This window comes from Hemiscyllium ocellatum, unplaced genomic scaffold (genome assembly GCF_020745735.1).
Source record: "Hemiscyllium ocellatum isolate sHemOce1 unplaced genomic scaffold, sHemOce1.pat.X.cur. scaffold_707_pat_ctg1, whole genome shotgun sequence".
In the NCBI taxonomy this organism is placed as follows: Eukaryota; Metazoa; Chordata; class Chondrichthyes; order Orectolobiformes; family Hemiscylliidae; genus Hemiscyllium; species Hemiscyllium ocellatum.
Window position 1 is genome coordinate 80,434 of NW_026869188.1, and position 26,936 is coordinate 107,369.

Below are 26,936 nucleotides of genomic sequence, written 5' to 3' on the forward strand. Positions count from 1 at the left end.
GCTGGTGTACAGGTATTCCCTGTGTCTCACACACACACCGTCCCGCGCTGGTGTACAGGTATTCCCTGTGTCTCACACACACACACCGTCCCGAGCTGGTGTACAGGTATTCCCTGTTTCACACACACACACACACACCATCCCGAGCTGGTGTACAGGTATTCCCTGTGTCTCACACACACACACACCGTCCCGAGATTGTGTACAGGTATTCCCTGTGTCTCTCACACACACACCGTCCCGAGATTGTGTACAGGTATTCCCTGTGTCTCTCACACACACACCGTACCGAGCTGGTGTACAGGTATTCCCTGTGTCTCACACACACACACACCGTCCCGAGCTGGTGTACAGGTATCCCCTGTGTCTCACACAGACACTACCCCGAGCTGGTGAACAGGTATTTCCTGTGTCTCACACACACACACCGTCCCGAGCTGGTGTACAGGTATCCCCTGTGTCTCTCACACACACCGTCCCGAGCTGGTGTACAGGTATTCCCTGTGTCTCACACACACACCGCCCCGAGCTGGTGTACAGTTATTCCCTGTGTCTCTCACACACACACACACACACACACGCCATCCTGAGCTGGTGTACAGGTATTCCCTGTGTCTCACACACACACCGTCCCGAGCTGGTGTACAGGTATTCCCTGGGACTCACACACACACACCGTCCCGAGCCGGTGTACAAGTATTCCCTGTGTCTCACACACACACACACCGTCCCGAGCTGGTGTACAGGTATTCCCTGGGTCTCACACACATACACCGTCCCGAGCTGGTGTACAGGTATCCCGTGTCTCACACACACACCGTCCCGAGCTGGTGTACAGGTATTCCCTGTGTCACACACACACACACCGTCCCGAGCTGGTGTACAGGTATTCCCTGTGTCTCACACACACACACACACACACTGTCCCGAGCTTGTGTACAGGTATTCCCTGTGTCTCTCACACACACACCGTCCCGAGCTGGTGTACAGGTATTCCCTGTGTCTCACACACACATACACACACCGTCCCGGGCTTGTGTACAGGTATCCCCTGTGTCTCACACACACATACACACACCGTCCCGGGCTTGTGTACAGGTATCCCCTGTGTCTCACACACACACACCGCCCTGAGCTGGTGTACAGGTATTCCCTGTGTCTCTCACACACACCGTCCCGAGCTGGTGTACAGGTATCCCGTGTCTCACACACACACCGTCCCGAGCTGGTGTACAGGTATTCCCTGTGTCTCACACACACACACACACCGTCCCGAGCTGGTGTACAGGTATTCCCTGTGTCTCTCACACACACACAACGTCCCGAGCTTGTGTACAGGTATTCCCTGTGTCTCACACACGCACCGTCCCGAGCTGGTGTACAGGTATCCCCTGTGTCTCACACACGCACCGTCCCGAGCTGGTGTACAGGTATTCGCTGTGTCTCACACACACACACACCGTCCCGGGCTGGTGTACAGGTATTCCCCGTGTCTCTCACACACACCACCCCGAGCTGGTGTACAGGTATTTCCTGTGTCTCACACACACACACACCGTCCCGGGCTGGTGTACAGGTATTCCCTGTGTCTCACACACACACCGTCCCGAGCTGGTGTACAGCTATCCCCTGTGTCTCACACACACACACCGTCCCGAGCTGGTGTACAGGTATTCCCTGTGTCTCTCACACACACATACCGTCCCGAGCTGGTGTACAGGTATTTCCTGTGTCTCACACACACACACACCATCCCGAGCTGGTGTACAGGTATCCCCTGTGTCTCACACACACACACCGTCCCGAGCTGGTGTACAGGTATCCCCTGTGTCTCACACACACACACACCGTCCCGAGCTGGTGTACAGGTATTCCCTGTGTCTCTCACACACACACACCGTCCCGAGCTGGTGTACAGGTATCCCCTGTGTCTCACACACACACACACCATCCCGAGCTGGTGTACAGGTATCCCCTGTGTCTCACACACACCCACCGTCCCGAGCTGGTGTACAGGTATCCCCTGTGTCTCTCACACACACACACACCGTCCCGAGCTGGTGTACAGGTATTCCCTGTGTCTCACACACACACACACACACCGTCCCGAGCTGGTGTACAGGTATTCCCTGTGTCTCACACACACACACACCGTCCCGAGCTGGTGTACAGGTATTCCCTGTGTCTCACACACACACCATCCCGAGCTGGTGTACAGGTATCCCCGTGTCTCACACACACACCGTCCCGAGCTGGTGTACAGGTATCCCCTGTGTCTCACACACACACACACACCGTCCCGAGCTGGTGTACAGGTATTCCCTGTGTCTCACACACACACCGTCCTGAGCTGGTGTACAGGTATCCCCTGTGTCTCACACACACACACCGTCCCGAGCTGGTGTACAGCTATCCCCTGTGTCTCACACACACCTATCGTCCCGAGCTGGTGTACAGGTATCCCCTGTGTCTCACACACACACCGTCCCGAGCTGGTGTACAGGTATCTCCTGTGTCTCACACACACCCACTGTCCCGAGCTGGTGTACAGGTATCCCCGTGTCTCACACACACACCGTCCCGAGCTGGTGTACAGGTATCCCCTGTGTCTCACACACACACACACCGTCCCGAGCTGGTGTACAGGTATTCCCTGTGTCTCACACACACCCACCGTCCTGAGCTGGTGTACAGGTATCCCCTGTGTCTCACACACACACACCGTCCCGAGCTGGTGTACAGCTATCCCCTGTGTCTCACACACACACACCGTCCCGAGCTGGTGTACAGGTATCCCCTGTGTCTCACACACACACCGTCCCGAGCTGGTGTACAGGTATTCCCTGTGTCTCACACACACACACACACCGTCCCAAGCTGGTGTACAGGTATCCCCTGTGTCTCTCACACACACACCGTCCCGAGCTGGTGTACAGGTATTCCCTGTGTCTCACACACAAACACCGTCCCGAGCTGGTGTACAGGTATTCCCTGTGTCTCACACACACACACTGTCCCGAGCTGGTGTACAGGTATTCCCTGTGTCTCACACACACACACCGTCCCGAGCTGGTGTACAGGTATCCCCTGTGTCTCACACACACACCGTCCCGAGCTGGTGTACAGGTATTCCCTGTGTCTCACACACACACACACACACCGTCCCAAGCTGGTGTACAGGTATCCCCTGTGTCTCTCTCACACACACCATCCCGAGCTGGTGTACAGGTATTCCCTGTGTCTCACACACACACACCGTCCCGAGCTGGTGTACAGGTATTCCCTGTGTCTCTCACACACACACACACCGTCCCGAGCTGGTGTACAGGTATTCCCTGTGTCTCACACACACACACCGTCCCGAGCTGGTGTACAGGTATTCCCTGTGTCTCTCACACACATACCGTCCCGAGCTGGTGTACAGGTATTCCCTGTGTCTCACACACACACACCGTCCCGAGCTGGTGTACAGGTATCCCCTGTGTCTCTCACACACACACACCATCCCGAGCTGGTGTACAGGTATTCCCTGTGTCTCACACACACACACCGTCCCGAGCTGGTGTACAGGTATTCCCTGTGTCTCACACACACACACCGTCCCGAGCTGGTGTACAGGTATCCCCTGTGTCTCACACACACACACCGTCCCGAGCTGGTGTACAGGTATTCCCTGTGTCTCACACACACACACCGTCCCGAGCTAGTGTACAGGTATCCCCTGTGTCTCACACACACACACCGTCCCGAGCTGGTGTACAGGTATCCCCTGTGTCGCGGTGGGGTTGTGGGATATACTCACAGTGAGGAAACTTTTCTCTAAGGCCACGCGGACATTTGTCTCGATGCTCGTTCGCTTTTTCCGCTTGCGTCCTCCCATCCCCTCGATGCCAATGGGCGGGCTGCTGATGGCATTCGGGCTTGGCAGTGTGGCATCCGCAGACAGGTTTTCTGAAAAGGTGCCGACAAAAAGCTAAAGAAAGGGTCGGCCACCGAAAAGCAGCCCCTCATCCCCACAGCCGGGGTGCCAATGGCCAACAGGTCTCCCTGCGGCATCATGGGAGGTCGTGGTTCGGTTTTATCATGGGTGCCCCTTCTGGGGCAGGTTCAGAACCAACTACAGCCAAGGATGGGATATGAAATCACTAAGGAATCTGGAATAAGTGTCTGAGGATGACCGGGAATTCACTGTCTGTTGGGAAAACCCACTCGTGTCCTGGCATCGCTACTAGGCCCAGCGTACATGTGACTCTCGACCAACCGCATTATCGGTCCAACTCCATTTCCCCTCAGGGCGATTATAGATGGATAATCAATACTGTCCCGGCTAAAGAATCCCCCAACCTTCCTCGCCCATCCCAATGAATAAATCAAACCGCAGCCCACTCAGAGTGGCCCTCCTAGGGGTCAGAGTTCACATACCAGCATCGTTCAGCCATTTCTCCAGCAGCGGTTTCAGTTTGCACATGTTCTTAAAGCTCAGGTTCAGCGCTTCGAAACGGGAGATGGTGGTCTGGCTGAAATCGTTTCCATACAGCTTCCCCATGGCCAGGCCAACGTCTCCCTGCAGAGATATTACAGGCTGTTACAGTCAGAGTCCCCATTCCAGCCCACGGGACAGTGCCCCATTACAGCACGGCCAGAGAGACAGTCCCCATTACAGCACGGCCCGAGGGAGAGTCCCCATTACAGTACGGCCCGAGGGACAGTCCCCATTACAGTACAGCCGGAGGGACAGTCCCCATTACAACACGGCCCGAGGGACAGTCCCCATTACAGCACGGCCCGAGGGACAGTTCCCATTACAGTACAGCCTGAGGGAGAGTCCCCATTACAGCACGGCCCGAGGGACAGTCCGAGGGAGAGTCCCCATTACAGCACGGCCCGAGGTACAGTCCCCATTACAGCACGGCCCGAGGGACAGTCCCCATTACAGCACGGCCCGAGGGAGAGTCCCCATTACAGCACGGCCCGAGGGAGAGTCCCCATTACAGCACGGCCCGAGGGACAGTCCCCATTACAGTACGGCCCGAGGGATAGTCTCCATTACAGCACGGCCCGAGGGACAGTCCCCATTACAGTACGGCCCGAGGGATAGTCCCCATTACAGCACGGCCCGAGGGACAGTCCCCATTACAGCACAGCCCGAGGGACAGTCCCCATTACAGCACAGCCCGAGGGACAGTCCCCATTACAGCACGGCCCGAGGGACAGTCCCCATTGCAGCACAGCCCGAGGGACAGTCCCCATTACAGCACGGCCCGAGGGACAGTCCCCATTGCAGCACAGCCCGAGGGACAGTCCCCATTACAGCACGGCCTGAGGGACAGTCCCATTACAGCACGGCCTGAGGAACAGTCCCCATTACAGCACGGCACGAGGGACAGTCCCCATTACCCAGGTATTTGTCCAATGCTTTTGTTAATGGACCCACCACAGCCACGTCTGCTACATGCACACACCATTCCATATTTGTACTCGCCTCTCGGCAAAATATAAGATGCCCCTTGGACTCCCTTTAATTCTCTCCCTCTGACCTGACACTAATCTAGTCCTCAAGTCCCCAATCCTGGGACAAAGACTGAGTGCATTCCCTCTCCCCGTGCCCCCTCGCAATCTCGTCCCGCTCTTTATCCCCCTGCTCAGTCTCCGAGGTGTGAGAGAAGAGAGCCCGGCCTAGTCCACCCCCCCCCCCGGGAACTTGCGAGCGCTGGGCCCAGGGCAGCCCACTCACCTGGGTAAAGCCAAGCTTGATGCGCCGCTGCTTAAAGCTCCGAGCGAACTGTTCGAGTTCTTCCAAGTCACTGGGCTCCTCGGGATGAGCCGGGGCCTCCACACCTTTGGTTGCCTGTGTCTGGGGGATACCCTGCAGATGGGGCTCATGGGCGATGGACCCAGGGAGGCCGGGCCGAGTCACTGCCTGCAAACAAACCAACAGGGGGGCGATTCAAGGACGTTCAACACCAACACAGCGGAGGGGACGTTATTAAACACCAACACAGGGGAGGGGACGTTATTAAACACCAACACAGCGGAGGGGACGTTATTAAACACCAACACAGGGGAGGGGATGTTATTAAACACCAACACAGGGGAGGGGACGGTATTAAACACCAACACAGGGGAGGGGATGTTATTAAACACCAACACAGGGGAGGGGACGGTATTAAACACCAACACAGGGGAGGGGATGTTACTAAACACCAACACAGGGGAGGGGACGGTATTAAACACCAACACAGGGGAGGGGATGTTATTAAACACCAACACAGGGGAGGGGATGTTATTAAACACCAACACAGGGGAGGGGACGGTATTAAACACCAACACAGGGGAGGGGATGTTATTAAACACCAACACAGGGGAGGGGACGTTATTAAACACCAACAGAGGGGAGGGGATGTTATTAAACACCAACACAGGGGAGGGGATGTTATTAAACACCAACAGAGGGGAGGGGATGTTATTAAACACCAACACAGGGGAGGGGATGTTATTAAACACCAACACAGCAGAGGGGACGGTATTAAACACCAACACAGGGGAGGGGACGTTATTAAACACCAACACAGGGGAGGGGACGTTATTAAACACCAACACAGGGGAGGGGACGTTATTAAACACCAACACAGGGGAGGGGACGGTATTAAACACCAACACAGGGGAGGGGACGTTATTAAACACCAACACAGGGGAGGGGACGTTATTAAACACCAACACAGCAGAGGGGACGGTATTAAACACCAACACAGGGGAGGGGACGTTATTAAACACCAACACAGGGGAGGGGATGTTATTAAACACCAACACAGGGGAGGGGACGTTATTAAACACCAACACAGGGGAGGGGATGTTATTAAACACCAACACAGCAGAGGGGAAAGTATTAAACACCAACACAGGGGAGGGGACGTTATTAAACACCAACACAGGGGAGGGGACGTTATTAAACACCAACACAGGGGAGGGGACGTTATTAAACACCAACACAGGGGAGGGGATGTTATTAAACACCAACACAGCAGAGGGGACGGTATTAAACACCAACACAGGGGAGGGGACGTTATTAAACACCAACACAGGGGAGGGGATGTTATTAAACACCAACACAGGGGAGGGGACGTTATTAAACACCAACACAGGGGAGGGGACGTTATTAAACACCGACACAGGGGAGGGGACGTTATTAAACACCGACACAGGGGAGGGGATGTTATTAAACACCGACACAGGGGAGGGGACGTTATTAAACACCAACACAGGGGAGGGGACGGTATTAAACACCAACACAGGGGAGGGGACGTTATTAAACACCAACACAGGGGAGGGGATGTTATTAAGCACCAACACTGGGGAGGGGACGTTATTAAACACCAACACAGGGGAGGGGATGTTATTAAACACCAACACAGGGGAGGGGACGTTATGAAACACCAACACAGGGGAGGGGATGTTATTAAACACCAACAGAGGGGAGGGGACATTATTAAACACCAACACAGGGGAGGGGATGTTATTAAACACCAACACAGCGGAGTGGACGTTATTAAGCACCAACACAGGGGAGGGGATGTTATTAAACACCAACACAGGGGAGGGGATGTTATTAAACACCAACACAGGGGAGGGGATGTTATTAAACACCGACACAGGGGAGGGGACGTTATTAAACACCAGCACAGGGGAGGGGATGTTAATAAACACCAACACAGGGGAGGGGACGTTATGAAACACCGACACAGGGGAGGGGATGTTATTAAACACCGACACAGGGGAGGGGATGTTATTAAACACCGACACAGCGGAGGGGATGTTATTAAACACCAACACAGGGGAGGGGACGTTATGAAACACCAACACAGGGGAGGGGATGTTATTAAACACCAACAGAGGGGAGGGGACATTATTAAACACCAACACAGGGGAGGGGATGTTATTAAACACCAACACAGCGGAGTGGACGTTATTAAGCACCAACACAGGGGAGGGGATGTTATTAAACACCAACACAGGGGAGGGGATGTTATTAAACACCAACACAGGGGAGGGGACGTTATTAAACACCAGCACAGGGGAGGGGATGTTAATAAACACCAACACAGGGGAGGGGACGTTATGAAACACCGACACAGGGGAGGGGATGTTATTAAACACCGACACAGGGGAGGGGATGTTATTAAACACCGACACAGCGGAGGGGACGTTATTAAACACCGACACAGGGGAGGGGACGTTATTAAACACTAACACAGGGGAGGGGACATTATTAAACACCAACAGAGGGGAGAGGACGTTATTAAACACCAACACAGCGCAGGGGATGTTAATAAACACCAACACAGGGAAGGGGATGTTATTAAACAACAACACAGCGGAGGGGACGTTATTAAACACCGACACAGCGGAGGGGATGTTATTAAACACCAACACAGGGGAGGGGACGTTATTAAACACCAACACAGGGGAGGGGATGTTACTAAACACCAACACAGGGGAGGGGATGTTATTAAACACCAACACAGGGGAGGGGACGTTATTAAACACCGACACAGGGGAGGGGACGGTATTAAACACCGACACAGGGGAGGGGACGTTATTAAACACCGACACAGGGGAGGGGATGTTATTAAACACCGACACAGGGGAGGGGACGTTATTAAACACCAACACAGGGGAGGGGATGTTATTAAACACCAACACAGGGGAGGGGACGGGATTTCAGATTCAAAATAAGGAGGGAGTGATGATGGCCGATGCTGGAGGTCAGAGCTGGGAATGTGTCGCTAGAAAAGCGCAGCAGGTCAGGCAACATCCAAGGAACAGGAGAATCAGTGTTTCGGGCATGAGCCCTTCTACAGGAATCGCTCATTCACAGGGACACAGTGTACCTACAGACTAACACAGGGACACAGCGTACCTACAGACTAACACAGGGACACAGTGTACCCACAGACTAACACAGGGACACAGCGTACCTACAGACTAACACAGGGACACAGTGTACCCACAGACTAACACAGGGACACAGCGTACCCACAGACTAACACAGGGACACAGTGTACCTACAGACTAACGCAGGGACACAGTGTACCTACAGACTAACACAGGGACACAGTGTACCCACAGACTAACACAGGGACACAGCGTATCTACAGATTAACACAGGGACACAGTGTACCTACAGACTAACGCAGGGACACAGTGTACCTACAGACTAACACAGGGACACAGTGTACCCACAGACTAACACAGGGTCACAGCGTATCTACAGACTAACACAGGGATACAGTGTACCCACAGACTAACACAGGGACACAGTGTACCTACAGACTAACACAGGGACACAGTGTACCCACAGACTAACACAGGGACACAGTGTATCTACAGACTAACACAGGGACACAGTGTACCCACAGACTAACACAGGGACACAGTGTACCTACAGACTAACACAGGGACACAGTGTACCCACAGACTAACACAGGGACACAGCGTACCCACACACTAACACAGGGACACAGCGTACCTACAGACTAACACAGGGACACAGTGTACCTACACACTAACACAGGGACACAGCGTACCCACAGACTAACACAGGGACACAGTGTACCTAAACACTAACACAGGGACACAGTGTACCCACAGACTAACACAGGGACACAGTGTACCCACAGACTAACACAGGGACACAGCGTACCTACAGACTAACACAGGGACACAGCGTACCCACAGACTAACACAGGGACACAGCGTAACTACAGACTAACACAGGGACAGTGCCCAGTCCCTGTACCAGCTCAGTCCCTGTACCAGCCCATTCCCTGTACCAGCCCATTCCCTGTACCAGCCCGGTCCCTGTACCAGCCCGGTCCCTGTACCAGCTAGGTCCCTGTACCAGCCCGGTCCCTGTACCAGCTAGGTCCCTGAACCAGCTCAGTCCCTGTACCAGCCAATTCTCTGTACCAGCCCATTCCCTGAACCAGCCCGGTCACTGTACCAGCTCAGTCCCTGTACCAGCCCATTCCCTGTACAAGCCCATTCCCTGTACCAGCCCATTCCCTGTACCAGCCCGGTCCCTGTACCAGCTCGGTCCCTGTACCAGCCCGGTCCCTGTACCAGCTCGGTCCCTGTACCAGCCCATTCCCTGTACAAGCCCATTCCCTGTACCAGCCCATTCCCTGTACCAGCCCGGTCCCTGTACCAGCCCGGACCCTGTACCAGCTCGGTCCCTGTACCAGCTCGGTCCCTGTACCAGCCCGGTCCCTGTACCAGCCCGGACCCTGTACCAGCTCGGTCCCTGTACCAGCTCGGTCCCTGTACCAGCCCATTCCCTGTACCAACCCGGACCCTGTACCAGCCCGGTCTCTGTACCAGCCCGGTCTCTGTACCAGCCCGGTCCCTGTACCAGCTCGGTCACTGTACCAGCCCGGTCCCTGTACCAGCTCAGTCCCTGTACCAGCCCGGTCCCTGTACCAGCTCGGTCCTTGTACCAGCTCAGTCCCTGTACCAGCCCGGTCCCTGTACCAGCTCGGTCCCTGTACCAGCTCGGTCACTGTACCAGCCCGGTCCCTGTACCAGCTCGGTCCCTGTACCAGCCCGGTCCCTGTACCAGGGCGGACCCTGTACCAGCCCGGTCCCTGTACCAGACCAGTCCCTGTGCCGTGATGGTGCACTGACCTGTGCAGCAAGCCCTAGGCGCGGCTGGGTCTGCAGGAGTCCCCCTTGGCTTTGCTGAGGTAGCTGTAAAAGATTTGGTGTCGAAAGTAGACCTGGAACACGGAGAAGGACAACACGTCAATACAACTCAACACCCAGGCACAGGGACAGCCCAACGCCCAGTCAATACAACCCAACACCCAGGCACACGGACAGCCCATCGCCCAGTCAATACAACTCAACACCCAGGCACACGGACAGCCCAACGCCCAGTCAATACAACAGAACACCCAGGCACACGGACAGCCCAACGCCCAGTCAATACAACTCAACACCCAGACACGGGGACAGCACATCGCCCAGTCAATACAACACAACACCGAGACACAGGGACAGCCCAACGCCCAGTCAATAAAACTCAACACCCAGGCACAGGGACAGCCCAACGACCAGTCAATACAACTCAACACCCAGGCACAGGGACAGCCCAACGCCCTGTCAATACAACTCAACACCCAGGCACAGGGACAGCCCACCGTCCAGTCAATACAACTCAACACCCAAACACACGGACAGCACAACGCCCAGTCAATACAACTCAACACCCAGGCACAGGTACAGCCCAACGCCCAGTCAATACAACTCAACACCCAGGCACACGGACAGCACATTGCCCAGTCAATTCAACACCCAGACAGAGGGACAGCCCAACGCCGAGTCAATACAACTCAACACCCAGGCACAGGGACAGCCCAACGCCCAGTCAATACAACTCAACATCCAGGGACAGGGACAGCCCAACGCCCAGTCAATACAACTCAACACCACGGCACAGGGACAGCACATCGCCCAGTCAATACAACACAACACCCAGGCAGAGAGACAGCACATCGCCCAGTCAATATACTTCAACACCCAGGCACAAGAACAGCACAACGCCCAGTCAATACAACTCAACACCCAGGGACACACGGACAGCCCATCGCCCAGTCAACACAACTCAACACCCAGGGACACACGGACAGCCCAACGCCCAGTCAATACAACTCAACACCCAGCCACAGAGACAGCCCAACGCCCAGTCAATACAACTCAACACCCAGGCACAGGAACAGCCCAACGCCCAGTCAATACAACTCAACACCCAGGCACACGGACAGCACATTGCCCAGTCAATTCAACACCCAGACACAGGGACAGCCCAACGCCCAGTCAATACAACTCAACACCCAGGCACACGGACAGCACATTGCCCAGTCAATTCAACACCCCAGCACAGGGACAGCCCAACGCCCAGTCAATACAACTCAACACACAGGGACACACGGACAGCCCAACGCCCAGTCAATACAACACAACACCGAGACACAGGGACAGCCCAACGCCCAGTCAATACAACTCAACACCAAGGCACACGGACAGCACAACAACCAGTCAATACAACTCAACACCCAGGCACAGGGACAGCCAAACGACCAGTCAATACAACTCAACACCCAGGCAAACAGACAGCCCAACGCCCAGTCAATACAACTCAACACCCAGGCACAGGGACAGCCCAACGCCCAGTCAATACAACTCAACATCCAGGGACAGGGACAGCCCAACGCCCAGTCAATACAACTCAACACCCAGGCACACGGACAGCCCATCGCCAGTCAATACAACCCAATACCGAGACTCAGGGACAGCACATTGCCTAGTCAATACAACTCAACACCCCGGCACAGGGACAGCACATCGCCCAGTCAATACAACACAACACCCAGGCAGAGAGACAGCACATCGCCCAGTCAATATACTTCAACACCCAGGCACAAGAACAGCACAACGCCCAGTCAATACAACTCAACACCCAAGGACACGCGGACAGCCCAACGCCCAGTCAATACAACTCAACACCCAGCCACAGAGACAGCCCATCGCCCAGTCAATACAACTCAACACACAGGCACACGGACAGTCCAACGCCCAGTCAATACAACTCAACACCCAGGCACACGGACAGCCCAACGCCCAGTCAATACAACTCAACACCCAGGAACAGGGACAGCCCAACACCCAGTCAATACAACTCAACACCCAGGAACAGGGACAGCCCAACGCCCAGTCAATACAACTCAACACAGAGGGACAGGGATAGCCCAACGCCCAGTCAATACAACTCAACACCCAGTCACAGGGACAGCCCATCGCCCAGTCAATACAACACAACACCCAGGCACACGGACAACCCATCGCCCAGTCAACACAACTCAACACCCAGGAACTGGGACAGCCCAACGCCCAGTCAATACAACTCAACACCCAGGAACAGGGACAGCCCAACGCCCAGTCAATACAACTCAACACCCAGGCACAGGGACAGCCCAACGCCCAGTCAATACAACTCAACACCCAGGCACAGGGACAGCCCAACGCCCAGTCAATACAACTCAACACCCAGGCGGATGGTCAGCACAACGCCCAGTCAATACAACTCAACACGGAGGGACAGGGACAGCCCATCGCCCAGTCAATACAACTCAACACCCAGGCGGATGGTCAGCCCAACGCCCAGTCAATACAACTCAACACCGAGGGACAGGGACAGCCCAACGCCAAGTCAACTCAACACCCAGGCGGACGGTCAGCCCAACGCCCAGTCAAAATAACTCAACACCCAGGCACAGGGACAGCCCAACACCCAGTCAATACAACTCAACACCCAGGCACACGGACAACCTATCGCCCAGTCAATACAACTCAACACCGAGGGACAGGCACAGCCTAACGCCCAGTCAATACAACTCAACACCCATGCACAGAAACAGCCCAACACCCAGTCAATACAACTCAACACCCAGGCACAGGGACAGCACAACGCCCAGTCAATACAACTCGACACCCAGGCACACGGACAGCCCATCGCCAGACAATAAAACTCAACAACCAGGCACAGGGACAGCCCAACGCCCAGTCAATACAACTCAACACCCAGGGGGACAGGGACAGCCCATCGCCCAGTCAATACAACTCAACACCCAGGCACAGGGACAGCCTAACGCCCAGTCAATACAATACAACACCCAGGCACACGGACAACCCATCGCCCAGTCAATACAACTCAACACCCAGGGACACACGGACAGCCCAACGCCCAGTCAATACAACTCAACACCCAGGCACAGGGACAGCCCAACGCCCAGTCAATACAACTCAACACCCAGGCGTACGGTCAGCCCAACGCCCAGTCAATACAACTCAACACCGAGCGATAGGGACAGCCCATCGCCCAGTCAATACAACTCAACACCCAGGCGGCCGGTCAGCCTAACGCCCAGTCCATACAACTCAACACCGAGGGACAGGGACAGCCCAACGCCCAGTCAACTCAACACCCAGGCGGACGGTCAGCCCAACGCCCAGTCAATACAACTCAACACCGATGGACAGGGAAAGCCCAACGCCCAGTCAATACAACTCAACACCGATGGACAGGGATAGCCCAACGCCCAGTCAATACAACTCAACACCCAGGTGCACGGACAACCCATCGCCCAGTCAATCCAACTCAACACCGAGGGACAGGCACAGCCCAACGCCCAGTCAATACAACTCAACACCCAGGCACAGGGACAGCCCACCGTCCAGTCAATACAACTCAACACCCAGGCACAGGGACAGCCCAACGCCCAGTCAATACAACTCAACACCCAGGCACACGGACAGCACATTGCCGAGTCAATTCAACACCCAGACACAGGGACAGCCCAACGCCCAGTCAATACAACTCAACACCCAGGCACACGGACAGCACATTGCCCAGTCAATTCAACACCCAGACACAGGGACAGCCCAACGCCCAGTCAATACAACTCAACACCCAGGCACACGGACAGCCCAACTCCCAGTCAATACAACTCAACACCCCGGCACAGGGACAGCCCAACGCCCAGTCAATACAACACAACACCGAGACACAGGGACAGCTCAACGCCCAGTCAATACAACTCAACACCCAGGCACAGGGACAGCCCAACGACCAGTCAATGCAACTCAACACCCAGGCACAGGGACAGCCCAACGCCCAGTCAATACAACTCAAACCCAGGCACAGGGACAGCCCAACGCCCAGTCAATACAACTCAACACCCAGGGACAGGGACAGCCCAACGCCCAGTCAATACAATTCAACACCCAGGCACACGGACAGCCCATCGCCAGACAATAAAACTCAACAACCAGACACAGGGACAGCCCAACGCCCAGTCAATACAACTCAACACCCAGGCACATGGACAGCCCAACGCCAGGTCAATACAACTCAACACCGAGACTCAGGGACAGCACATAGCCCAGTCAATACAACTCAACACCCAGTGGGACAGGGACAGCACATCGACCAGTCAATACAACTCAACACCCCGGCACAGGGACAGCACATCGCCCAGTCAATACAACACAACACCCAGGCAGAGAGACAGCACATCGCCCAGTCAATATACTTCAACACCCAGGCACAAGAACAGCACAACGCCCAGTCAATACAACTCAACACCCAGGGACACACGGACAGCCCATCGCCCAGTCAATACAACTCAACACCCAGGGACACACGGACAGCCCAACGCCCAGTCAATACAACTCAACACCCAGCCACAGAGACAGCCCATTGCCCAGTCAATGCAACTCAACACCCAGGCAAACGGAGAGCCCAACGCCCACTCAATACAACTCAACACCCAGGCACACGGACAGCCGAACGCCCAGTCAATACAACTCAACATCCAGGCACACGGACAGCCCAAACCCCAGTCAATACAACTCAACACCCAGGCACACGGACAGCCCAACGCCCAGTCAATACAACTCAACACCCAGGAACAGGGACAGCCCAATGCCCAGTCAATACTACTCAACACCAAGGGACAGGGATAGCCCAACGCCCAGTCAATACAACTCAACACCCAGGCACAGGGACAGCATATCGCCCAGTCAATACAACACAACACCCAGGCACACGGACAACCCATCGCCCAGTCAATACAACTCAACACCCAGGCGGACGGTCAGCCCAACGCCCACTCAATACAACTCAACACGGAGGAACAGGGAAAGCCCATCGCCCAGTCAATACAACTCAACACCCAGGCGGATGGTCAGCACAACGCCCAGTCAATACAACTCAACATCGAGGGACAGGGACAGCCCAACGCCCAGTCAATACAACTCAACACCCAGGAACGCGGACAGCCCATTGTCCAGTCAATACAACTCAACACCCAGGCACAGGGACAGCCCAACGCCCAGTCAATACAACTCAACACCCAGGCACACGGACAACCCATCGCCCAGTCAATACAACTCAACACCGAGGGACAGGCACAGCCCAACGCCCAGTCAATACAACTCAACACCCAGGCACAGGGACAGCCCAACGCCCAGTCAATACAACTCAACACCCAGGCACAGGGACAGCCCAACGCCCAGTCAATACAACTCAACACCCAGGCACACGGACAGCCCATCGCCCAGTCAATACAACTCAACACTCAGGCACAGGGACAGCCCAACGCCCAGTCAATACAACTCAACACCCAGGCACAGGGACAGCCCAACGCCCAGTCAATACAACTCAACACCCAGGCACAGGGACAGCCCAACGCCCAGTCAATACAACTCAACACCCAGGCACACGGACAACCCATCGCCCAGTCAATACAACTCAACACCGAGGGACAGGCACAGCCCAACGCCCAGTCAATACAACTCAACACCCAGGCACACGGACAGCCCAACGCCCAGTCAATACAACTCAACACCCAGGAACAGGGAAAGCGCAACGCCCAGTCAATACAACTCAACAACCAGGCACACGGACAGCCCATCGCCAGACAATAAAACTCAACAACCAGGCACAGGGACAGCCCAACGCCCAGTCAATACAACACAACACCCAGGGGGACACGGACAGCACATCGCCCAGTCAATACAACACAACACCCAGGCACAGGGACAGCACATCGCCCAGTCAATACACCTCAACACCCATGCACAAGGACAGCACATCGCCCAGTCAATACAACTCAACACCCAGGGAGACACGGACAGCCCAACACCCAGTCAATACAACTCAACACCCAGCCACAGAGACAGCCCATCGCCGAGTCAATACAACTCAACACCCAGGCAAACGGACAGCCGAATGCCCAGTCAATACAACTCAACACCCAGGCACACGGACAGCCCAACGCCCAGTCATTACAACTCAACACCCAGGCACAGGGACAGCCCAACGGCCAGTCAATACTACTCAACACCGAGGGACAGGGATAGCCCAACGCCCAGTCAATACAACTCAACACCCAGGCACAGGGACAGCCCAACGCCCAGTCATTACAACTCAACACCCAGGCACACGGACGGCCCAACGCCCAGTCAATACAACTCAAAACCCAGGCACACGGACAGCCCAACGGCCAGCCAATACTACTCAATACCGAGGGACAGGGATAGCCCAACGCCCAGTCAATACAACTCAACACCCAGGCACACGGACAGCCCAACGCCCAGTCAAAACAACACAACACCCAGGCACACAGACAGCCCAACGCCCAGTCAATACAACTCAACACCCAGGCACAGGGACAGCCCAACGCCCAGTCAATACAACTCAACACCCAGGCACAGGGACAGCCCAACGCCCAGTCAATACAACTCAACACCCAGGCACACGGACAGCCCATCGCTAGTCAATACAACTCAACACCGAGACACAGGGACAGCACATTGCCCAGTCAATACAACTCAACACCCAGGCACAGGGACAGCACAACGCCCAGTCAACATTACTGAACACACAGAAACACGGACAGCCCAACGCCCAGTCAATACAACTCAACACCCAGGGACAGGGACAGCACAACGCCCAGTCAATACAACTCAACACCAAGGCACAGGGACAGCCCATCGCGCAGTCAATACAACTCAACACCCAGGCACAGGGACAGCCCAACGCCCAGTCAATACAACTCAACACTCACGCACAGGGACAGCCCAGCGCCCAGTCAATACAACACAACACCCAGGCAGAGAGACAGCACATCGCCCAGTCAATATACTTCAACACCCAGGCAAAAGAACAGCACAACGCCCAGTCAATACAACTCAACACCCAGGGTCACACGGACAGCCCATCGCCCAGTCAATACAACTCAACACCCAGGGACACACGGACAGCCCAACGCCCAGTCAATACAACTCAACACCCAGGCACACGGACAGCCCAACGCCCAGTCAATACAACTCAACACCCAGGCAGAGAGACAGCACATCGCCCAGTCAATATACTTCAACACCCAGGCACAAGAACAGCACAACGCCCAGTCAATACAACTCAACACCCAGGGACACACAGACAGCCCATCGCCCAGTCAATACAACTCAACACCCAGGGACACACGGACAGCCCAACGCCCAGTCAATACAACTCAACACCCAGCCACAGAGACAGCCCAACGCCCAGTCATTACAACTCAACATCCAGGCACACGGACAGCCCAACGCCCAGTCAATACAACTCAACACCCAGGCACACGGACAGCCCAACGCCCAGTCAATACAACTCAACACCCAGGAACAGGGACAGCCCAACGCCCAGTCAATACTACTCAACACCGAGGGACAGGGATAGCCCAACGCCCAGTCAATACAACTCAACACCCAGGCACAGGGACAGCATATCGCCCAGTCAATACAACACAACACCCAGGCACACGGACAACGCATCGCCCAGTCAATACAACTCAACACCCAGGAATGCGGAAAGCCCAATGCCCGGTCATTACAACTCAACACCCAGGCGGATGGTCAGCACAACGCCCAGTCAATACAACTCAACACCCAGGCACAGGGACAGCCCAACGCCCAGTCAACTCAACACCCAGGCGGACGGTCAGCCCAACGCCCAGTCAATACAACTCAACACCGAGGGACAGGGACAGCCCAACGCCCAGTCAATACAACTCAACACCCAGGAAGGCGGACAGCCCATTGCCCAGTCAATACAACTCAACACCCAGCCACAGGGACAGCCCAACGCCTAGTCAATACAACTCAACACCCAGGCACACGGACAGCCCAACGCCCAGTCAATACAACTCAACACCCAGGCACACGGACAACCCATCGCCCAGTCAATACAACTCAATACCGAGGGACAGGCACAGCCCAACGCCCAGTCAATACAACTCAACACCCAAACACACGGACAGCCCGACGCCCAGTCAATACAACTCAACACCCAGGCACAGGGACAGCCCAACGCCCAGTCAATACAACTCAACACCCAGGCACAGGGACAGCCCAACGCCCAGTCAATACAACTCAACACCCAGGCACAGGGACAGCCCAACGCCCAGTCAATACAACTCAACACCCAGGCACAAGGACAGCCCAACGCACAGTCAATACAACTCAACACCAAGGCACACGGACAGCCCAACGGCCAGTCAATACAACTCAACACCCAGGCACAGGGACAGCCCAACGCCCAGTCAATACAACTCAACACCCAGGCACACGGACAGCCCATCGCCCAGTCACTACAACTCAACACCCAGGGACACACGAGCAGCCCAATGCCCAGTCAATACAACTCAACACCCAGCCACAGAGACAGCCCATCACCCAGTCAATACAACTCAACACCCAGGCAAACGGACAGCCGAATGCCCAGTCAATACAACTCAACACCCAGGCACATGGACAGCCCAACGCCCAGTCAATACAACTCAACACCCAGGAACAGGGACAGCCCAACGGCCAGTCAATACTACTCAACACCGAGGGACAGGGATAGCCCAACGCCCAGTCAATACAACTCAACACCCAGGCACAGGGACAGCCCAACGCCCAGTCAATACAACTCAACACCCAGGCACACGGACAGCCCAACGCCCAGTCAATACAACACAACACCCAGGCACACGGACAGCCCAACGGCCAGTCAATACTACTCAACACCGAGGGACAGGGATAGCCCAACGTCCAGTCAATACAACTCAACACCCAGGCACAGGGACAGCCCAACGCCCAGTCAATACAACTCAACACCCAGGCACAGGGACAGCCCAACGCCCAGTCAATACAACTCAACATCCAGGCACACGGACAGCCCAACGCCCAGTCAATACAACTCAACATCCAGGCACACGGACAGCCCATCGCCCAGTCAATACAACTCAACACTCAGGCACAGGGACAGCCCAACGCCCAGTCAATACAACTCAACACCCAGGCACAGGGACAGCCCAACGCCCAGTCAATACAACTCAACACCCAGGCACAGGGACAGCCCAACGCCCAGTCAATACAACTCAACACCCAGGCACAAGGACAGCCCAACGCCCAGTCAATACAACTCAACACCCAGGGACAGGGACAGCCCAACGCCCAGTCAATACAACTCAACACCGAGGGACAGGGACAACGCAACGCCCAGTCAATACAACTCAACACCCAGGCACACGGACAGCCCATCGCCAGACAATAAAACTCAACAACCAGGCACAGGGACAGCCCAACACCCAGTCAATACAACTCAACACCCATGCACAAGGACAGCCCAACGCCCAGTCAATACAACTCAACACCCAGGCACACGGACAGCCCATCGCCAGACAATAAAACTCAACAACCAGGCACAGATACAGCACATCGCCCAGTCAATACAACACAACACCCAGGCAGAGGGACAGCACATCGCCCAGTCAATACAACTCAACACCCAGGGAGACACGGACAGCCCAACACCCAGTCAATACAACTCAACACCCAGCCACAGAGACAGCCCATCGCCGAGTCAAAACAACACAACACACAGGCACACGGAAAGCCCAACGCCCAGTCAATACAACTCAACACCCAGGCACAGGGACAGCCCATCGCCCAGTCAATACAACTCAACACCCAGGCACACGGACAGCCCAACGCCCAGTCAATACAACTCAACACCCAGGCACAGGGACAGCCCAACGCCCAGTCAATACAACTCAACACCCAGGCACACGGACAGCCCATCGCCAGTCAATACAACTCAACACCGAGACACAGGGACAGCACATTGCCCAGTCAATACAACTCAACACCCAGGCACAGGGACAGCACAACGCCTAGTCAACATTACTGAACACACAGACACACGGACAGCCCAACGCCCAGTCAATACAACTCAACACCCAGGCACACGGACAGCCCAACGGCCAGTCAATACTACTCAACACCGAGGGACAGGGATAGCCCAACGTCCAGTCAATACAACTCAACACCCAGGCACAGGGACAGCCCAACGCCCAGTCAATACAACTCAACACCCAGGCACAGGGACAGCCCAACGCCCAGTCAATACAACTCAACATCCAGGCACACGGACAGCCCAACGCCCAGTCAATACAACTCAACATCCAGGCACACGGACAGCCCATCGCCCAGTCAATACAACTCAACGCTCAGGCACAGGGACAGCCCAACGCCCAGTCAATACAACTCAACACCCAGGCACAGGGACAGCCCAACGCCCAGTCAATACAACTCAACACCCAGGCACAGGGACAGCCCAACGCCCAGTCAATACAACTCAACACCCAGGCACAAGGACAGCCCAACGCCCAGTCAATACAACACAACACCCAGGCACACGGACAGCCCATCGCCAGACAATAAAACTCAACAACCAGGCACAGATACAGCACATCGCCCAGTCAATACAACACAACACCCAGGCAGAGGGACAGCACATCGCCCAGTCAATACAACTCAACACCCAGGGAGACACGGACAGCCCAACACCCAGTCAATACAACTCAACACCCAGCCACAGAGACAGCCCATCGCCGAGTCAAAACAACACAACACACAGGCACACGGAAAGCCCAACGCCCAGTCAATACAACTCAACACCCAGGCACAGGGACAGCCCATCGCCCAGTCAATACAACTCAACACCCAGGCACAGGGACAGCCCAACGCCCAGTCAATACAACTCAACACCCAGGCACAGGGACAGCACATTGCCCAGTCAATACAACTCAACACCCAGGCACAGGGACAGCACAACGCCTAGTCAACATTACTGAACACACAGACACACGGACAGCCCAACGCCCAGTCAATACAACTCAACACCCAGGCACAGGGACAGCACAACGCCCAGTCAATACAACTCAACACCCAGGCACAGGGACAGCCCAACGCCCAGTCAATACAACTCAACACCCAGGCACAGGGACAGCCCAACGCCCAGTCAATACAACTCAACACCCAGGCACAAGGACAGCCCAACGCCCAGTCAATACAACTCAACACCCAGGGACAGGGACAGCCCAACGCCCAGTCAATACAACTCAACACCGAGGGACAGGGACAACGCAACGCCCAGTCAATACAACTCAACACCCAGGCACACGGACAGCCCATCGCCAGACAATAAAACTCAACAACCAGGCACAGGGACAGCCCAACACCCAGTCAATACAACTCAACACCCATGCACAAGGACAGCCCAACGCCCAGTCAATACAACTCAACACCCAGGCACACGGACAGCCCATCGCCAGACAATAAAACTCAACAACCAGGCACAGATACAGCACATCGCCCAGTCAATACAACACAACACCCAGGCAGAGGGACAGCACATCGCCCAGTCAATACAACTCAACACCCAGGGAGACACGGTCAGCCCAACACCCAGTCAATACAACTCAACACCCAGCCACAGAGACAGCCCATCGCCGAGTCAAAACAACACAACACACAGGCACACGGAAAGCCCAACGCCCAGTCAATACAACTCAACACCCAGGCACAGGGACAGCCCATCGCCCAGTCAATACAACTCAACACCCAGGCACAGGGACAGCCCAACGCCCAGTCAATACAACTCAACACCCAGGCACAGGGACAGCCCAACGCCCAGTCAATACAACTCAACACCCAGGCACAGGGACAGCCCAACGCCCAGTCAATACAACTCAACATCCAGGCACACGGACAGCCCATCGCCAGTCAATACAACTCAACACCGAGACACAGGGACAGCACATTGCCCAGTCAATACAACTCAACACCCAGGCACAGGGACAGCACAACGCCTAGTCAACATTACTGAACACACAGACACACGGACAGCCCAACGCCCAGTCAATACAACTCAACACCCAGGCACAGGGACAGCACAACGCCCAGTCAATACAACTCAACACCCAGGCACAGGGACAGCCCAACGCCCAGTCAATACAACTCAACACTCACGCACAGGGACAGCCCATCGCCCAGTCAATACAACACAACACCCAGGCAGAGAGACAGCACATCGCCCAGTCAATATACTTCAACAACCAGGCACAAGAACACCACAACGCCCAGTCAATACAACTCAACACCCAGGGACACACGGACAGCCCATCGCCCAGTCAATACAACTCAACACCCAGGGACACACGGACAGCCCAATGCCCAGTCAATACAACTCAACACCCAGCCACAGAGACAGCCCATCACCCAGTCATTACAACTCAACACCCAGGCAAACGGACAGCCGAACGCCCAGTCAATACAACTCAACACGCAGGCACACTGACAGCCCAACGCCCAGTCAAAACAACTCAACACCCAGGCACACGGACAGCCCAACGCCCAGTCAATACAACTCAACACCCAGGAACAGGGACAGCCCAACGGCCAGTCAATACTACTCAACACCGAGGGACAGGGATAGCCCAACGCCCAGTCAATACAACTCAACACCCAGGCACAGGGACAGCCCAACGCCCAGTCAATACAACTCAACACTCACGCACAGGGACAGCCCAACGCACAGTCAATACAACTCAACACCCAGGCACATGGACAGCCCAACGCCCAGTCAATACAACTCAACACCCAGGCACACGGACAGCCCAACGCCCAGTCAATACAACTCAAAACCCAGGCAACGGACAGCACATCGCCCAGTCAATACAACTCAACACCCAGGCACAGGGACAGCCCAACGGCCAGTCAATACAACTCAACACCCAGGCACAGGGACAGCCCAACGCCCAGTCAATACAACTCAACACTCAGGCACAGGGACAGCCCAACGCCCAGTCAATACAACTCAAAATCCAGGCACACGGACAGCCCAACGCCCAGTCAATACAACTCAACACCCAGGCACAGGGACAGCCCAACGCCAAGAAAATACAATTCAACACCCAGGCGGACGGTCAGCCCAACGCCCACTCAATACAACTCAACACGGAGGAACAGGGAAAGCCCATCGCCCAGTCAATACAACTCAACACCCAGGCGGATGGTCAGCACAACGCCCAGTCAATACAACTCAACACCGAGGGACACGGACAGCCCAACGCCCAGTCAACTCAACACCCAGGCGGACGGTCAGCCCAACTCCCAGTCAATACAACTCAACACCGAGGGACAGGGACAGCCCAACGCCCAGTCAATACAACTCAACACCCAGGAACGCGGAGAGCCCATTGCCCAGTCAATACAACTCAACACCCAAGCACAGGGACAACCCATCGCCCAGTCAATACAACTCAACACCGAGGGACAGGCACAGCCCAACGCCCAGTCAATACAACACAACACCCAGGCACAGGGACAGCCCACCGTCCAGTCAATACAACTCAACACCCAGGCACAGGGACAGCCCAACGCCCAGTCAATACAACTCAACACCCAGGCACAAGGACAGCCCAACGCCCAGTCAATACAACTCAACACCCAGGCACAGGGACAGCCCAACGCCCAGTCAATACAACTCAACACCCAGGAACAGGGACAGCGCAACGCCCAGTCAATACAACCCAACACCCAGGCACACGGACAGCCCATCGCCAGACAATAAAACTCAACAACCAGGCACAGGGACAGCCCAACGCCCAGTCAATACAACTCAACACCCAGGGGGACACGGACAGCACATCGCCCAGTCAATACAACTCAACACACAGGCAGACGGACAGCACATCGCCCAGTCAATACAACTCAACACCCAGGGAGACACAGACAGCCTAACACCCAGTCAATACAACTCAACACCCAGCCACAGAGACAGCCCATCGCCGAGTCAAAACAACACAACACCCAGGCACACGGAAAGCCCAACGCCCAGTCAATACAACTCAACACCCAGGCACAGGGACAGCCCAACGCCCAGTCAATACAACTCAACAACCAGGCACACGGACAGCCCATCGCCAGTCAATACAACTCAACACCGAGACACAGGGACAGCACATTGCCCAGTCAATACAACTCAACACCCAGGCACAGGGACAGCACAACGCCCAGTCAACATTACTGAACACACAGACACACGGACAGCCCAACGCCCAAGTCAATACAACTCAACACCCAGGCACAGGGACAGCCCAACGCACAGTCAATACAACTCAACACCCAGGCACAGAGACAGCCCATCGCCCACTCAATACAACACAACACCCAGGCGGACGGTCAGCCCAACGCCCAGTCAAGAGAACTCAACACGGAGGAACAGGGAAAGCCCATCGCCCAGTCAATACAACTCAACACCCAGGCGGATGGTCAGCACAACGCCCAGTCAATACAACTCAACACCGAGGGACACGGACAGCCCAACGCCCAGTCAACTCAACACCCAGGCGGACGGTCAGCCCAACGCCCAGTCAATACAACTCAACACCGAGGGACAGGGACAGCCCAACGCCCAGTCAATACAACTCAACACCCAGGCACAGGGACAGTCCAACGCCCAGTCAATACAACTCAACACCCAGGCACACGGACAACCCATCGCCCAGTCAATACAACTCAACACCGAGGGACAGGCACAGCCCAACGCCCAGTCAATACAACTCAACACCCAGGCACAGGGACAGCCCACCGCCCAGTCAATACAACTCAACACCCAAACACACGGACAGCCCGACGCCCAGTCAATACAACTCAACACCCAGGCACACGGACAGCCCATCGCCCAGTCAATACAACTCAACACTCAGGCACAGGGACAGCCCAACGCCCAGTCAATACAACTCAACACCCAGGCACAGGGACAGCCCAACGCCCAGTCAATACAACTCAACACTCAGGCACAGGGACAGCCCAACGCCCAGTCAATACAACTCAACACCCAGGCACAAGGACAGCCCAACGCCCAATCAATACAACTCAACACCCAGGCAAACGGACAGCCCAACGCCCAGTCAATACAACTCAACACCCAGGAACAGGGACAGTGCAACGCCTAGTCAATACAACTCAACACCCAGGCACACGGACAGCCCATCGCCAGAAAATAAAACTCAACAACCAGGCACAGGGACAGCCCAACGCCCAGTCAATACAACTCAACACCCATGCACAAGGACAGCCCAACGCCCAGTAAATACAAATCAACACCCAGGCACACGGACAGCCCATCGCCAGACAATAAAACTCAACAACCAGGCACAGGGACAGCCCAACGCCCAGTCAATACAACTCAACACCCAGGGGGACACGGACAGCACATCGCCCAGTCAATACAACACAACACCCAGGCAGAGGGACAAAACATCGCCCAATCAATACACCTCAACACCCAGCCACAGAGACAGCCCATCGCCGAGTCAAAACAACACAACACCCAGGCACACGGAAAGCCCAACGCCCAGTCAATACAACTCAACACCCAGGCACAGGGACAGCCCAACGCCCAGTCAATACAACTCAAAACCCAGGCACACGGACAGCCCAACGCCCAGTCAATACAACTCAACACCGAGACACAGGGACAGCACATTGTCCAGTCAATACAACTCAACACCCAGGCACAGGGACAGCACAACGCCCAGTCAACATTACTGAACACACAGACACACGGACAGCCCAACGCCCAGTCAATACAACTCAACACCCAGGCACAGGGACAGCACAACGCCCAGTCAATACAACTCAACACCAAGGCACAGGGACAGGCCAACGCACAGTCAATACAACTCAACATCCAGGCACAGAGACAGCCCATCAGCCAGTCAATACAACTCAACACCCAGGCAAACGGACAGCCGAACGCCCAGTCAATACAACTCAACACCCAGGCACACGGACAGCCCAACGCCCAGTCAATACAACTCAACACCCAGGCACACGGACAGCGCAACGCCCAGTCAATACAACTCAACAGCCAGGAACAGGGACAGCCCAACGCCCAGTCAATACAACTCAACACTCACGCACAGGGACAGCCCAACGCACAGTCA

The 26,936-nt window shown here is 55.4% G+C and overlaps 1 protein-coding gene across 1 annotated transcript in view; it reads right to left on the reverse strand.

The window, feature by feature from the left end:
- LOC132814163 (POU domain, class 2, transcription factor 2-like) overlaps positions 1-26,936 on the reverse strand; it is a gene marked incomplete at its 3' end in the record, with an annotated part of 129,645 nt that overhangs the window by 63,010 nt on the left and 39,699 nt on the right. The window contains exons 5-8 of the mRNA XM_060823402.1: positions 10,681-10,772; positions 5,735-5,920; positions 4,423-4,564; positions 3,803-3,951 (exon numbers count right to left, since the gene is read on the reverse strand). Of these exons, the coding sequence (XP_060679385.1) occupies positions 3,803-3,951; positions 4,423-4,564; positions 5,735-5,920; positions 10,681-10,772 (569 nt within the window). The remainder of the gene's footprint in view (positions 1-3,802; positions 3,952-4,422; positions 4,565-5,734; positions 5,921-10,680; positions 10,773-26,936) is intronic.